Below are 12,679 nucleotides of genomic sequence, written 5' to 3'. Positions count from 1 at the left end.
TACTTGTTGGTCATCGGTGCAGACGATGTTTGATTCGTTCGTGTCATATTGCTCACAAATCAAGCTGCTTCCATTTGTAGATACTGAAATATAGTCACATGATTCTTCCGTGCCACAATCTAAAATCATATTAAATAATAATTAGCATCCTGTACCTCATTTGGGTAGAACACAAGTGTGTATGATATAATAAAATATGGTTCAATGATTCAAAACTTTGCTTGTAAATGACCAGTATATTATGAACTGGATCTGTAACAGTTTTAACTAAACATTATTTCATGAAATAAGTTTCAAGCTTGCTTCTGCACTTTCAGAGGAAGCTGAGAAACTTGCCCTAAGAAACATATCGAGCTAAGAAATATTTTGAGCTTGAGCATGGTTATTTTAATGATTCAATAAGTGCACAAATGGAAGTGTATTTGGGTAAGAGAGTAATTACTGGACCACATTTAGCAAGTACTACTACATAGATGATGGTAATATTGGCTGGGAAGCCTTGAATATATTGCAATATATTGACAAACAATCCCTGTTTGGATTTTTGTAGTTATAGGTCTTAGGGGGGTATCTATAAATCGGGATGCGCCGAATCCAGGATTCATTTCGGGATTCGGCCTTTTTCAGCAGGATTCGGCCGAATCCTTCTGCCCGGCCGAACCGAATCCGAATTTGCATATGAAAATTAGGGCCGCGCGGGAAATTGCGTGACTTTTTGTCACAAAACAAGGATGTAAAAATAGTTTTCCTCTTCCCACCCCTAATTTGCATATGCAAATTAGGGTTAGGTATTCGGCCGAATCTTTCACAAAGGATTCGGGGGTTCAGCCGAATCCAAAAAAGTGGATTCGGTGCATCCGTACTATTAAAACTCGAATTTCTCATTATTTTAAAAATAAAAAATCGACCTAACTCCCAATTGCGATTTGGCTTAATGTACTATAATATCTGAACAAAAATAGCACAGGAAAAAGTACAGAGAAAATCGTGCGACAATTCAAATCGTGACACTTTTTCCAATTGTCGCTCGAAAACCTCAACTTTTTTGGATTTTTAAACGAAAACCAGGGCCAAACAACCCAAAACTCTCGAACATCATGAAAGCAAAAAAACATTTTCCAATTGTAAAAGGGACATCTACCGTTGACTTTTACATGAATTCGACAGGTTTTAGTAGGAGTATTTACAAAATTGGATTTTCAGCAACTTTCGAGCACAATAAATCTTGGAAAATACTAGGTTTTTTTTCCTCTAAAATTTTAAATTTTTCTCCTTAAAAATTTGCAGAGGACCTCTTTTCTGTTTGCATGAAGTTGGGGGGAACTGATTGGTTTGAAATTGTTTAGTGGAGAGCACAACTATCTGAACTAGGAGAAAGTATATTTTTCATAGGTTGTTCATGTCTGTGTCGTCAGTGTTGTCAAAGCCTATGGAGACTGTTACCCTGTTCTGCAGAAATAAAATATGAGGAGTGTGCCAAAGGAGAAGAATTGTTGTGGAAATGATATTTAATCCCTGCTTTCTGTCCTAATGGACTGTGATTTAGAAGTATGACAATGCAAATCAGAGAGTATGGAAATAAAGTCTTTGCATAAATTATTGTTGGGTTCCAGACCAAGATGTTAATTCAGTTGGCAGATGTCTAGAAGATATGATAGTTGCCATAGGTGAAGGTTATAGTATAGTGACAAAACAATGGTAAAACAGACTACTGAAAAACCACAAATTCACAAAGTATCTGCTTCAGGATAAATGTTGCTCACCTGTAATACAATCCAACAATGACTTTATCGGTCCACTTGCTTGCTTCGGCTGAGTCAATTTAGAATCTTCACCCGTTAACAAGAGTTTGTCTTCTGGAACCAGCTCGAACTTTCTAAGCACTAAGATATCAACCATAGTCATGTTCACTCAACACATCTTTCAAAGGTATTTTAAACCCAACCACCATGAAAAACATTTAAAAATATGTATCAAGGACCTAGGGTTGTCAACCCTAATTGATATGAGTAAAATATTGTACATTTTATTATGTTAAACTCTGTTTTGCAATGTATGCTTCTACTTACTTTATGTAAAATGAAAATCGTGAATAAGACAGATTGTCAAAAAACAAAAAAGTATCAACAATTTATCAAGTTTGGTCATTATTGTTTAAACCATGCCTTAAAATGCCATGCAATTAAAATACAGACATATGACCTATTATCCAGAATGCTCCGGACCTGGGGTTTATCAGATAAGGGATCTTTCCAAAATGTGGATCTTGATATATCTAATCTGCTAAAATATGATAACATTTATAAACATTTAATAAACCCAACAGGATTGTTTTGCCTCCACTAAGGATTAATTTTATCTTAGTTGGGATCAAGTACAAGCTACTGTTTTATTATTACAGAGAATTACTTGATTAAATAGTCTATGGGAGATGGCCTTCCCATATTTCAGAGCTTTCTGGATAACGTGTTTCCGGATAATGGACCTCAAAGTTAAGAAACCCAATAGAACTGCTTCTGTTCCCTTTCTAACTCTGGGTGATTATACAGCCATTTTTATTACAATCATCCACCCTACTTAATTCTACCCTTAGAGAACCTCAACCTCATTGCTGAATTTCAGTCTGGAGCTTATTAATGCTACAATAATTCATTGTAGTCCTTGGTGGGCCGATTATTAATCCTACTAGTGTTGTGTAGCAACTCAACACATATAATAAAGATAAATATCAAAAGCAATTCTTAGCAGACACTGATAGATATAAAAAATTAAATAATTACCAGTGACTAAGCGCACACTAAGCACATAGACATTTACGGAAGATACATACGTAGACACTGAGCGTCACTGAGCTCCATATCTGCTTCAGTCCAGATCAGTCTCTTTCCAAAAACATCAACACAAAAATATTTGTCAGTAGCCACGTCCTTCTGAGACGGGAGGTATTGGCCTTTCATGTCACAAAGCAGCCCCGGGCTGTTCATCTGACAGCTGGTCACACCTGTCACCATAATAATCATTCCAGTGAAGAAATATAATTTGGACAGATAATTTAGATAACATGGTATATGCGATAACTTAGTTAGGTCGTATTTGTTTATACTGTTATTAGGGCAAAGATATTTAAATCTCAAGACAAACACCTAACAATACAAAATCAAGATGAATAAGTCTCATAAAGTTGCATAAAAGGGATGTTACTACAAAGGTAAGTCTGCCTTGGCTCAAAGTTCAATGATTGGTAAATCTGGCCTGGTTTGTACAGTTCATTGGTTTATACTGTCAAGACCAGTGATCCCCAACCAGTGGTTCATGAACAACATGTTGTTCTCTGAGCCTTTGGATGTTGCTCCCAGTGGCATCAAAGCAGGTGATTATTTTTGAATTCCAGGCAAGTTTTGGTTGCATAAAAACCAGGGGTACTGCCAAACAGAGTCTCCTCATAGGGGCTACCAAATGGCCAATCACAGCCCTTATTTGGCACTCTCAGGAACATTTTAATGCTTGTGTTGCTCTCCAACTCATTTCGAGTGACTCAAGTAAAGACTGAATTAAAAAAAATAGTTAAAAAAATCTGGTGGGGGGAATTTTTTAAGGGGCAATGAAGGTCAAAAATCTAGGGTAGGTTGTAGTTTTTTTTTTTTAAAACAAAACATACCCCCTATAATTAATTTCTGTAAACCTGGACAGTTTGGCTTCTTTCACCAAGCAGTAGCACAGGATGGTGCCACCAGGTACCCGGAGAAACAGATTTTTGCAGGAGGGACCATTGGGGAGAGAAAGGTTAGGGACTGGGGTGCATTAAAAAAATGGTAACCCTAAGCAGAGGGGCTTTCCAGGCCATACATGTAAAATGTTAAAGGTGTTGTTCACCTTTGAGTTAACTTTTAGTATAGAGAGTGATATGCTGAGACAATTTGCTATTGGTTTTCATATTTGTGGGTTTTCATTTTTTTTTTATTATTTGTGGTTTTTGAGTTATTTTGGTTTTTTTCAGCAGCTCTCCAGTTTGTAATTTCAGCAATCTGGATCCTAGGGTCTAAATTACCGTAGAAACCATGCACTGATTTGAATAAGAGACTGGAATATGAATAGGAGAGGCCTGAATAGAAAGATGAGTAATAAAAAGTAGCAAAACCAATAAATGTGTAGCTTTACAGAGATTGTTTTAGACCCCCATTTGAAAGCTGGAAAGAATCAGAAGGCGGCAAATAACTCAAAAACTATAAAAAAAGAAATAATGAATACCAACCGAAAAGTATCTTAGATTTGGCCATTCTATAATGTTGTAAAAGTTAACTTGAAGGTGAACCACCCCTTTTATAGACACTTGACCTTATGAAGGATAAGGTCCATCTCAGTAAGTATTGAAGTTTTATAGCTTCTATGGATTAATGATATGAAGATTTTATGATGTGATGATTATAGATAAAATCTTCATAGCATTAATCCATGGGATGGACTTTGAATGTATTTGCTTTTAGCCAAGATTCTTTAGTGTTTTTATTCACTTGCCTTGTCAGCCAATTAGTTCTTTGTTTACAATAATTTTAGATGTATTGCAGTATAAACTCACAATGGCTTCTGTTGTAGGCTCCGGCATTCATTGTGGATGTTCCCAGGGGGCATTTTGTGCAAGAGGTACTCCCAGGCTCGACTTGATAAAAACCCATAGGACAAGGTTTACAGACTTCATTCTGAGCAAAACTCCCTGCTGGGCAAATAACTGTAACGTAGAAACATGTCAATGAAAGTAAATCTGTATTTGTTCATGGTCCCAATGATGCTCTGGGTGGAGATACCAGCTGATAACTGTAATGGTTTCTCTACTTGCATATTTTATACTCTATTCAACATACTTATGTTATAGATTACAGGCCATGTAAACTGTATGACTCCATACAACTACATAATCAGAAGAATGGATCAGTAAGATAAGGAAATCTAGGAACTATGGAAGGGATAATAGAGTTTAAACAAGAAGCTATACAAGCTGAAGGGTCCTGTAGGACATACTATGTATAGAAGAAATCAGTTAAGTCATATGATAGATTGGTTATTGGTTTTACAAATGATCATTAATTATATGAAATATCTACTCAATATTAATGAATGAAATGACTAATGAGTAAGGTTCATTTAGCTCTTTACATACCACATCCATTAAGCTGGTCGGTACTAGTCTTGGAGTTTAATAATTTCAGAAATCCTGGGCTACAGCCCAAACTGGCTTGTGGGAAGGAACCAAGCTCCTCCTTGTACGGGAAAAACACAGACGTGTCGGCCACAAACTCTTTGGAGTCCAAGTTCAGAGAATAGTTTCCACTTTTGATAACAGTGGCAAAGCGTCCAGCCAGACTTTCACCAATAAGAGCATCTTCTATTAAAAAAAAAAAAAAAACTCACAATGACGTATGTCTATTGATACTCGTCTTTATAGCCAACAATAAAATACATAAATATTATGGGGGTATATTTATCAAAAAGTGAAGTTAGAGATCACCACAGTCCTCCACAGTTCTGCCACTTTTCCCATTAATTTATGGGATTATCATACTCATAATCATCATCTATGGGATTCTGAAAGGCGTATCTATCAAAGGATGAACTGAAAATTTCACTTTCACCCATTGATATATACTCTTAAAAATCCTATAGAAATGAATGGAATGGCAGAATTTCACTCTAGAGGACTGTGGCAACCTTTAACTTCACATTTTGATAAATATACCCCTATGTGTTTACTGTTGTCATTAGAACAACCAACAATCTGCTGAGGCTTTTGGGATTTGTAGATTAACAACAAGGGGAATACACTGGGCTGGCGATCAAGTCTACTATGCAGGTTCCTTCTGGAAGCTAAAAACAGTTCTTACTTTTCATTCACAATGAATACCACATAGTATAAAACCTACTGATATCATGTAAACTGGGCATGAAGGATTCGGGAAAATCTTCTAACTGTGCTGTCCAAGTAATATTCACCCTTAGCCGATCAACTGACAAACATTCTACAAAGACCGTGGACTCGTCACAGACTGGAACAGTTCCAGCACCTCTGCTTCCGAAATAGTTCACCTGTGTTACAGGTACAATGAGAAACATTTAGAGGAAAAAAGTAACTTTGGAAATTTGTAAAGAACAGGTTCATATGGGTAATATTAGTGTACAAACATAACCTTACTTGCTGTTTGTCTCTTCTTGTATGAAGATCCAAACCATCAAGAATGAGCCATCTCATTGGCTGTCTCTAAGGTTCAAGGGTTTTATTTTAAAATAACTAATGCTCTCTTATTGTATGACGAAAGCTATCACTCAAGAATGAGCCATCTGATTGGGTTCTCCATTAAAATAGAACACATTTGTTTATTGGTATCATGGCTTAACGTTTAAGACAAAGGGTTTTCCCAATTCTTGAGTAAGTATGCAAAATAACTTTTCATGCATTTCATGGAAACATTTCACCAGTAGGAAATTTTTTTGTTTTCTTTTCGATCTTTGATTTATCATACAGATTAATACCCAGAAGGAAACTCTATCAGACTGGAGCTTTTGGACAACTATCTCTGCATTCTTTAGGTTTAAAATATATTTTTGAACTAACTAAAATGAGGAAAAGGCACTTGGCAGAATCTATGGGAATGTTAATACCCAGGATCTATCCCATAAAGTGGAGATTAGCAATGTCCTTCCTTGATTTACTGAAAATCTTCTCTGCCGTGCATATTCCACATCCCAGAGTCCAGAAATAAATCTGGCACCCAGTGAAGCACTCATTTATACCTGAATCTGGCACAGTCCTCTGGCTCTTAAATCATCTAGGATAAAAGTCCTAAAAGCCTGCAGTAATCCCGAGTATTCGGCCATGCACTTTTTACCAATGGGAAGCAGGAGCTGAAACTGTGCTTGTGTCTGGATGCTTTGAAAAGATTGAATTTCTATTAAAAGAAAGGGAAAAAAATTATAAATCCACAATTAAACATGTACATATATGGGATCCATTATCTAGAAACCCATTAAGGAAAGGCCATCTCCCATAGACCAACTAAGATATAATTAATCTTATTGGAAGCCTATTTGGTTTATTTAATGTTTACAGGATTTTCTAGTAGATTTAAGGGATGAAGATCCAAATTCTAGAAAGATCCCATATCTGGAAAACCCCAGGTCTCAAGTATTCTGGATAACAGGTCCTATACCTGTAGCAATTTTTAGCTGCGGTTATTGACAGTCGTTTAGGCCTGTTGCAGAGTCAGGGGGCCTTAAAAGCAGTATACTCAGAAACTAGGTTCACATAGAGACAAAGATGACCATTAAAGGGAGACTAAATTATAGAGTTGGATTAATGTTTTATAAAAAAAAACAACACTTTCAATGAACAATCCTAGTAGTTTTATCTATCTTAGTATGGGGCCTATTTAACTTCTCTAGTTTTTCTATAAGGGGCAGATTTATAAATATATGAGATATTAGAGCTCAATGCAAAAACATTCACTCACTTTGCATTCATTCCTATGGGATTTTTAGAATTGTATTTATTATGTAGTAAATTCCAAATGGCAGTTTTATAAAGGTTCAAATGGTAAATTCGAATTCTCACATTTTTTTTGTGTCAAAACTCACAAATTCGAATTTAAAATCACCAATTTGAATGTAAATTATCACACCTCGACCATGGAAACAGTTTTAATTTGAATATTCGCCACCTAAAACCCACCAAGTTAATTTACATCAATGCAAAATTCGACCTTTGATAAATAATCCCCCAACTGTCACAATCCCCCAACTGTCTAAAAATCCCATAGAAATAAATTCAGAGTGAGTGATTTCTGTGGTGAGCTCTAATCTTACATTTTGATAAATCTGCCCCTATCAATTTGTGTTTTTTTTTTAAATTTCTCTAAAACAGAAAATATTTGAGATTTATGACAACCTCAAAAAACTCTAATACAAAACTTTGACAACTTAAAGCAGTCCAGGTCCTTTAGAAGTCAATGGGAGCTGCACTGATCCTATTGGGACTTTTTTTTATTCATTCAGAGTAATTTTTTCTGGTATCATTCAGTGTTTTTTTTCCATTCCTGCTTTTTATATTCAGACCTTTGAATAAATTCCGTGGCTTTTATGATTTTAGAGATTAACAGAGATTAAGGGGCTGATTCACTAAGGGTCAAATATCGAGGGTTAATTAACCCTCGATATTCGACTAGGAATCGAAATCCTTCGTCTTCGAATATTGAAGTCGAAGGATTTAGCGCAAATACTGCGATCGTACGATCGAAGGATTATTCCTTCGATCGAACGATTAAATCCTTCGAATCTAATGATTCGAAGGATTTTAATCCAACGATCGAAGGAATATCCTTCGATCAAAAAAACTTAGGAAAGCCTATGGGGACCTTCCCCATAGGCTAACATTGACTTCGGTAGCTTTTAGCTGCCGAAGTAGGGGGTTGAAGTTTTTTTTAAAGAGACAGTACTTCGACTATCGAATGGTCGAATAGTCGAACGATTTTTAGTTCGAATCCTTCGATTCGAAGTCGTAGTCGAAGTAGCCCATTCGATGGTCGAAGTAGCCCAAAAAATACTTTGAAATTCGAAGCTTTTTACCTTCGAATCCTTCACTCGAAGTTAGTGAATCGGCCCCTAGGCGTAGTTTAAAAAAAACTCTAAAATCAGAATGCTGATATATGTGCCTCCCTGTGTGAAAATAAAGTGGGACTGTAATGATCCTTGATCACATTAAAACCCTTTCTAGGAAAGTTTTAAAATATTTGGGGTGGAATACAAGATTTTTTTGGTTGATACATACTGAAGGCAACAGTTTTGTTTAATGTCTCGTTGACAATTTCCCCCAGAATAATGTGTCAAATTTCCAATAGGTAGAGATGTATAAGTACATACTTTGGCAAGATCCAGGATGAGGCACATGGACACCCCAAAGCTGAGTATTTGTATTGCACATAAATATATTCTGGGGTAACACGTTCCGATAACCTTTGCGACAAACCAGCTGACATTTCTGAAAAGTTGCTCCAGCTTCCAATATGTTTTCACAGAAGACGGCTCCATGCCTCAAATTCTGGGCACCAAAGGCTAACGGGCATATTGGACCTTTGTTTGGAAAAAGAAAAACATTGCAATCAAGCAATCTAGAAAATATCCACAAGTACAACAAATACACAATGTCCTCTTCTCTGAATATTTCAACATACACATGCAATGATTTAAATAATCAGCTATAACATTTTTTGGGGTCTTGTGTGGGGTAGAGAAGAAAAACAGTGAAAGTAAAAAAAACTGAACAAAACAACATGGGTAGGAACAAATCACAAACACTGATTGGAATGGATTTTCAGTTATGTAGAACATGTCCAAATTAACCATCTGATTTATTCCAAGGGGACCATACATTCCAACATTGACTTCTTTCATGGCCATCAAGTTTTCCATGAGTTCTTCTAATGTAGTGACCCACTCTCTGAAAAGAGGAGGGGCGCTTGATTTTTAATCTCCACAGATTAATACTTATGCTGTTACAAATGGTAGTGTGTTGAATAAATTTCTGAGAAGTTTGTAATTGAAGCCAGAATTTGACCACGAATGATATAATGGCTGACTTCATCCCAGTAAGATCCCATTAGTCGGCAATTGTAACATATGAAGCTAAATATTCCTTCAACAGGATTACATAGCCAGCAAAGTAATGTGGATGCCAGCAAGGTATATTTGAGTTCATGCTCTTTTTGGGAATTAAGAAGTGGAGTTCCAACTCCGATTTTTATGCACAGGACCTTGTAAGGTTCTCAGAGTTAGAAACCAGCTTCTGCTTTATGCAGGATGTTTTGCTGTGGTCAAAGTTAACAAATCGTTTAAGTAATATCTTAATTATTAGCAATAGTTAAAAATACCTGGAGCGAGATAAGTTGGACATTGATTATATTTCCCAATTTAAAGGGCATGTTATTAAGTTTAACTTATAGGGCAAGTTCCCTTGGATCCCCTCTACATAATAAAAGGTTTTAACTTATACTACAAGTATGGGATCCATTATCCGGGAACCCTTTATCCAGAAAGCCCCAAATTTTATTTAATGAATCCACATTTTTTGAAATGATTCCCTTTTTCTGTAATAATAAAACAGTAGCGTGTACTTGATCTCAATGAAGATTGGAGGCAAATCCAGCCTATTGGGTTTATTTAATGTTTACATGATTTACTAGTAGACTTAAGATATCAAATTATTGACATATCCATTATCCATAAAACCCCAGGTCTGAGCATTCTGGATAACAGGTCCCATACCTGCATGAGAAATATGTAGGACAGATTTTGAGTTGAAGGTCAGCAGCACTTGGTGCAACATGAAGTCCATCCCAATCAAGGGCCAGACTCAATTCAGTGAGAAAAAGTTAACTCTGATATCAGTCTGAATAAGAGGCCCCATACTTGTATTTATTATATTGTTGACCTGTGCTGACCTTAACCCATTCTCTTCCAGCCCAAATGACGTGAGGTACATGGGAAGGGGCTGGGGGACAAAATAACAACAGCTTGGGTGAAGCTGGTCCAGAGTCTGCAATAGCTCACACCTGTGCACCAATTGGGAAACCATGGTCCACCAGGTCTGCCAGCCAACTGGTACAAGAAGTATTAATGGATTCTGCACTTTATAAGGAAAGAGGCACCTGCTGGCTGAATATGGGTCATTATTATGGAGTTCAAGTAAAGGGAATTATAACTTTATCTTATCAGGGAGTTCTGCTTGCTGGAAGTGAAGTGGAAAAAAACTTTAGCCAATGTGTATCTTCCAAACAAAGAAAATAACTATATAAGCCAGTGAATAACAGACATGTCCCATATAAATGATACAGATAAAGAACTCCTGGTGATCAACAGAAAAAGAACAAGATGGCCAACCTACTTTTACAGGCAGGAGGATTTCCCATTTCTGATACATTCAGTCGCGTTCCAGAGCCTTCTTCACCATCCGGAAAGATACAGAAGCACATAGTCCCATCCTGGTCACACTGCGTGGATGAAAAATCCCCGTTTTTCCCACATTCCGGTACAAAAGCAAAGCTGACATTACGCACTTGCAATTCAGATTTCAGCACACCGCAGTAACCTGGGCCTGATAAATGTGGATAAAACAGAGACAATAAATAAGGTCAGTATCTCATAAGTCATTAGTGTCAACAGTTCCAACTACCCCACAGGAAACAGAGGATCAGCAGCCCTTTCTGTGGAAAATTATATTGCTTAAAAATTAAATCAGTAGTTCTTTTAAAGATTTTTGGTATGAACTTCATCAACAGTGCACTGGTGAAAATATTCATATTCTTAACAGCTGCAGATCATCTCTGAGAGAGGGGGCAGTGTCCCCCTAAGATGGGCAAGCATCAGTGACACCCAGGCACCATTAGCAACCAGTCACTGGGTACTTTTTATGGAACACTTTTATATACAACCTAGGGGCAGATTTATCAAAGGTCGAGATGTTTCCTGAAAAATAAAAGTTTTTAAGCATAGTTTTCAGTCAAAAACTCAAATTTTCAGGTTTAAAAAAATGTAAATTTTCAGGGTAAAAAAAAAATAATACTAGTATTTTTAAGGTTTTTGTAAAAAGACTAAAATTTTTAGAGCTTTATTATACCCCGAAGCTGGAAATAGCTCAAATGCAAAGAAAACTCCAGTTAAAACCTGTCGAGGTCATTTAGAAGTCAATGGCAATCATATGAAGATGTTTGTAGCCTTCATGACGTTTGAGTTTTTTTTCAGTGGGGTTCACTCGATTAATTCAAATTTTCCCATAGAAAGCTTGATTAATTCGAGTTTTCAGGATGGTCATCCCATATTCACTGATTCGAGTTTTTTCCATTTCAGAAGAGTTGAGTTAAAACACCTCACAAAGTTCTAAAACCCGACCTTTGATGAATCTGCCTCCTAATGTTCCAAACAGTTGCCTCCTTCTCTGACCCAAGTAGACAAATGACCCAAATAATACATATTCTATTGCTTTTCGGTTGCTTGAACGTGCTTTAAGAAAAAAATAAGAGTATATCTATTTCTTGAATGAAAACGACTGCTCACAAGCACAGGCCTGAATATTTATTTATCTCATGTTCTTTACATTCATCTCATGTATCTTTACATGTTCTTGGTTTCACCATGCCCATCTTCCACCATGTAGAACAAAACAGCCTGTGTGTGTCACTTACACTCATTACTACTATGTACATCTGTTGTGCCACGCTGGATGACTTGGCCACTGTTGGGTATTACACACCAAAACCTACTCTCTGATGTCTGCAAGGCAGAAAATTGTCCATTCTAAAAAAGTAAACAAAAAAATGATATATTAATGTGGGCCCACAAACTTTATTCTGCACTCATTGTGACTTATGCATAGGCAGAATTATGTATAAAACAAAAAATGAGGAAAGGACACTCATACTGAAAAGTTGTGCATTCCTACATGGAGTGTGTTTGTCCCAGAGAGTGTTAGTTGAGGCTGATTCCCTTCTCCCTCACACTTCTTCTATGTTTTGACCATGCCCACACCTTTTTTTAAAAAAAAAATTCAATTTTTTGTAACAGAAATGTATTTTGGAAGGGTTTTGTTCAGTAGAAGGTATACTGAAAAATTCTGTATAATGGGGCGAAGAGTTTTAACTTT

General features: G+C 36.5%; 1 protein-coding gene across 1 annotated transcript in view; it reads right to left on the bottom strand.

The window, feature by feature from the left end:
• LOC108719422 (thyroglobulin) overlaps window positions 1-12,679 on the bottom strand; it is a 140,749-nt gene that overhangs the window by 106,937 nt on the left and 21,133 nt on the right. The window contains exons 14-23 of the mRNA XM_018268273.2: window positions 12,222-12,333; window positions 10,925-11,134; window positions 8,905-9,114; window positions 6,784-6,938; window positions 5,916-6,078; window positions 5,156-5,380; window positions 4,577-4,726; window positions 2,831-3,001; window positions 1,764-1,883; window positions 4-119 (exon numbers count right to left, since the gene is read on the bottom strand). Coding sequence (XP_018123762.1) covers window positions 4-119; window positions 1,764-1,883; window positions 2,831-3,001; window positions 4,577-4,726; window positions 5,156-5,380; window positions 5,916-6,078; window positions 6,784-6,938; window positions 8,905-9,114; window positions 10,925-11,134; window positions 12,222-12,333 — 1,632 coding nt within the window. The remainder of the gene's footprint in view (window positions 1-3; window positions 120-1,763; window positions 1,884-2,830; window positions 3,002-4,576; window positions 4,727-5,155; window positions 5,381-5,915; window positions 6,079-6,783; window positions 6,939-8,904; window positions 9,115-10,924; window positions 11,135-12,221; window positions 12,334-12,679) is intronic.

The sequence above is a fragment of the Xenopus laevis genome, chromosome 6L, assembly GCF_017654675.1.
Source record: "Xenopus laevis strain J_2021 chromosome 6L, Xenopus_laevis_v10.1, whole genome shotgun sequence".
Lineage (NCBI taxonomy): Eukaryota > Metazoa > Chordata > Amphibia > Anura > Pipidae > Xenopus > Xenopus laevis.
Note: the sequence above shows the minus strand (reverse complement) of the source record. Positions and strands in the feature narration are given on the sequence as shown.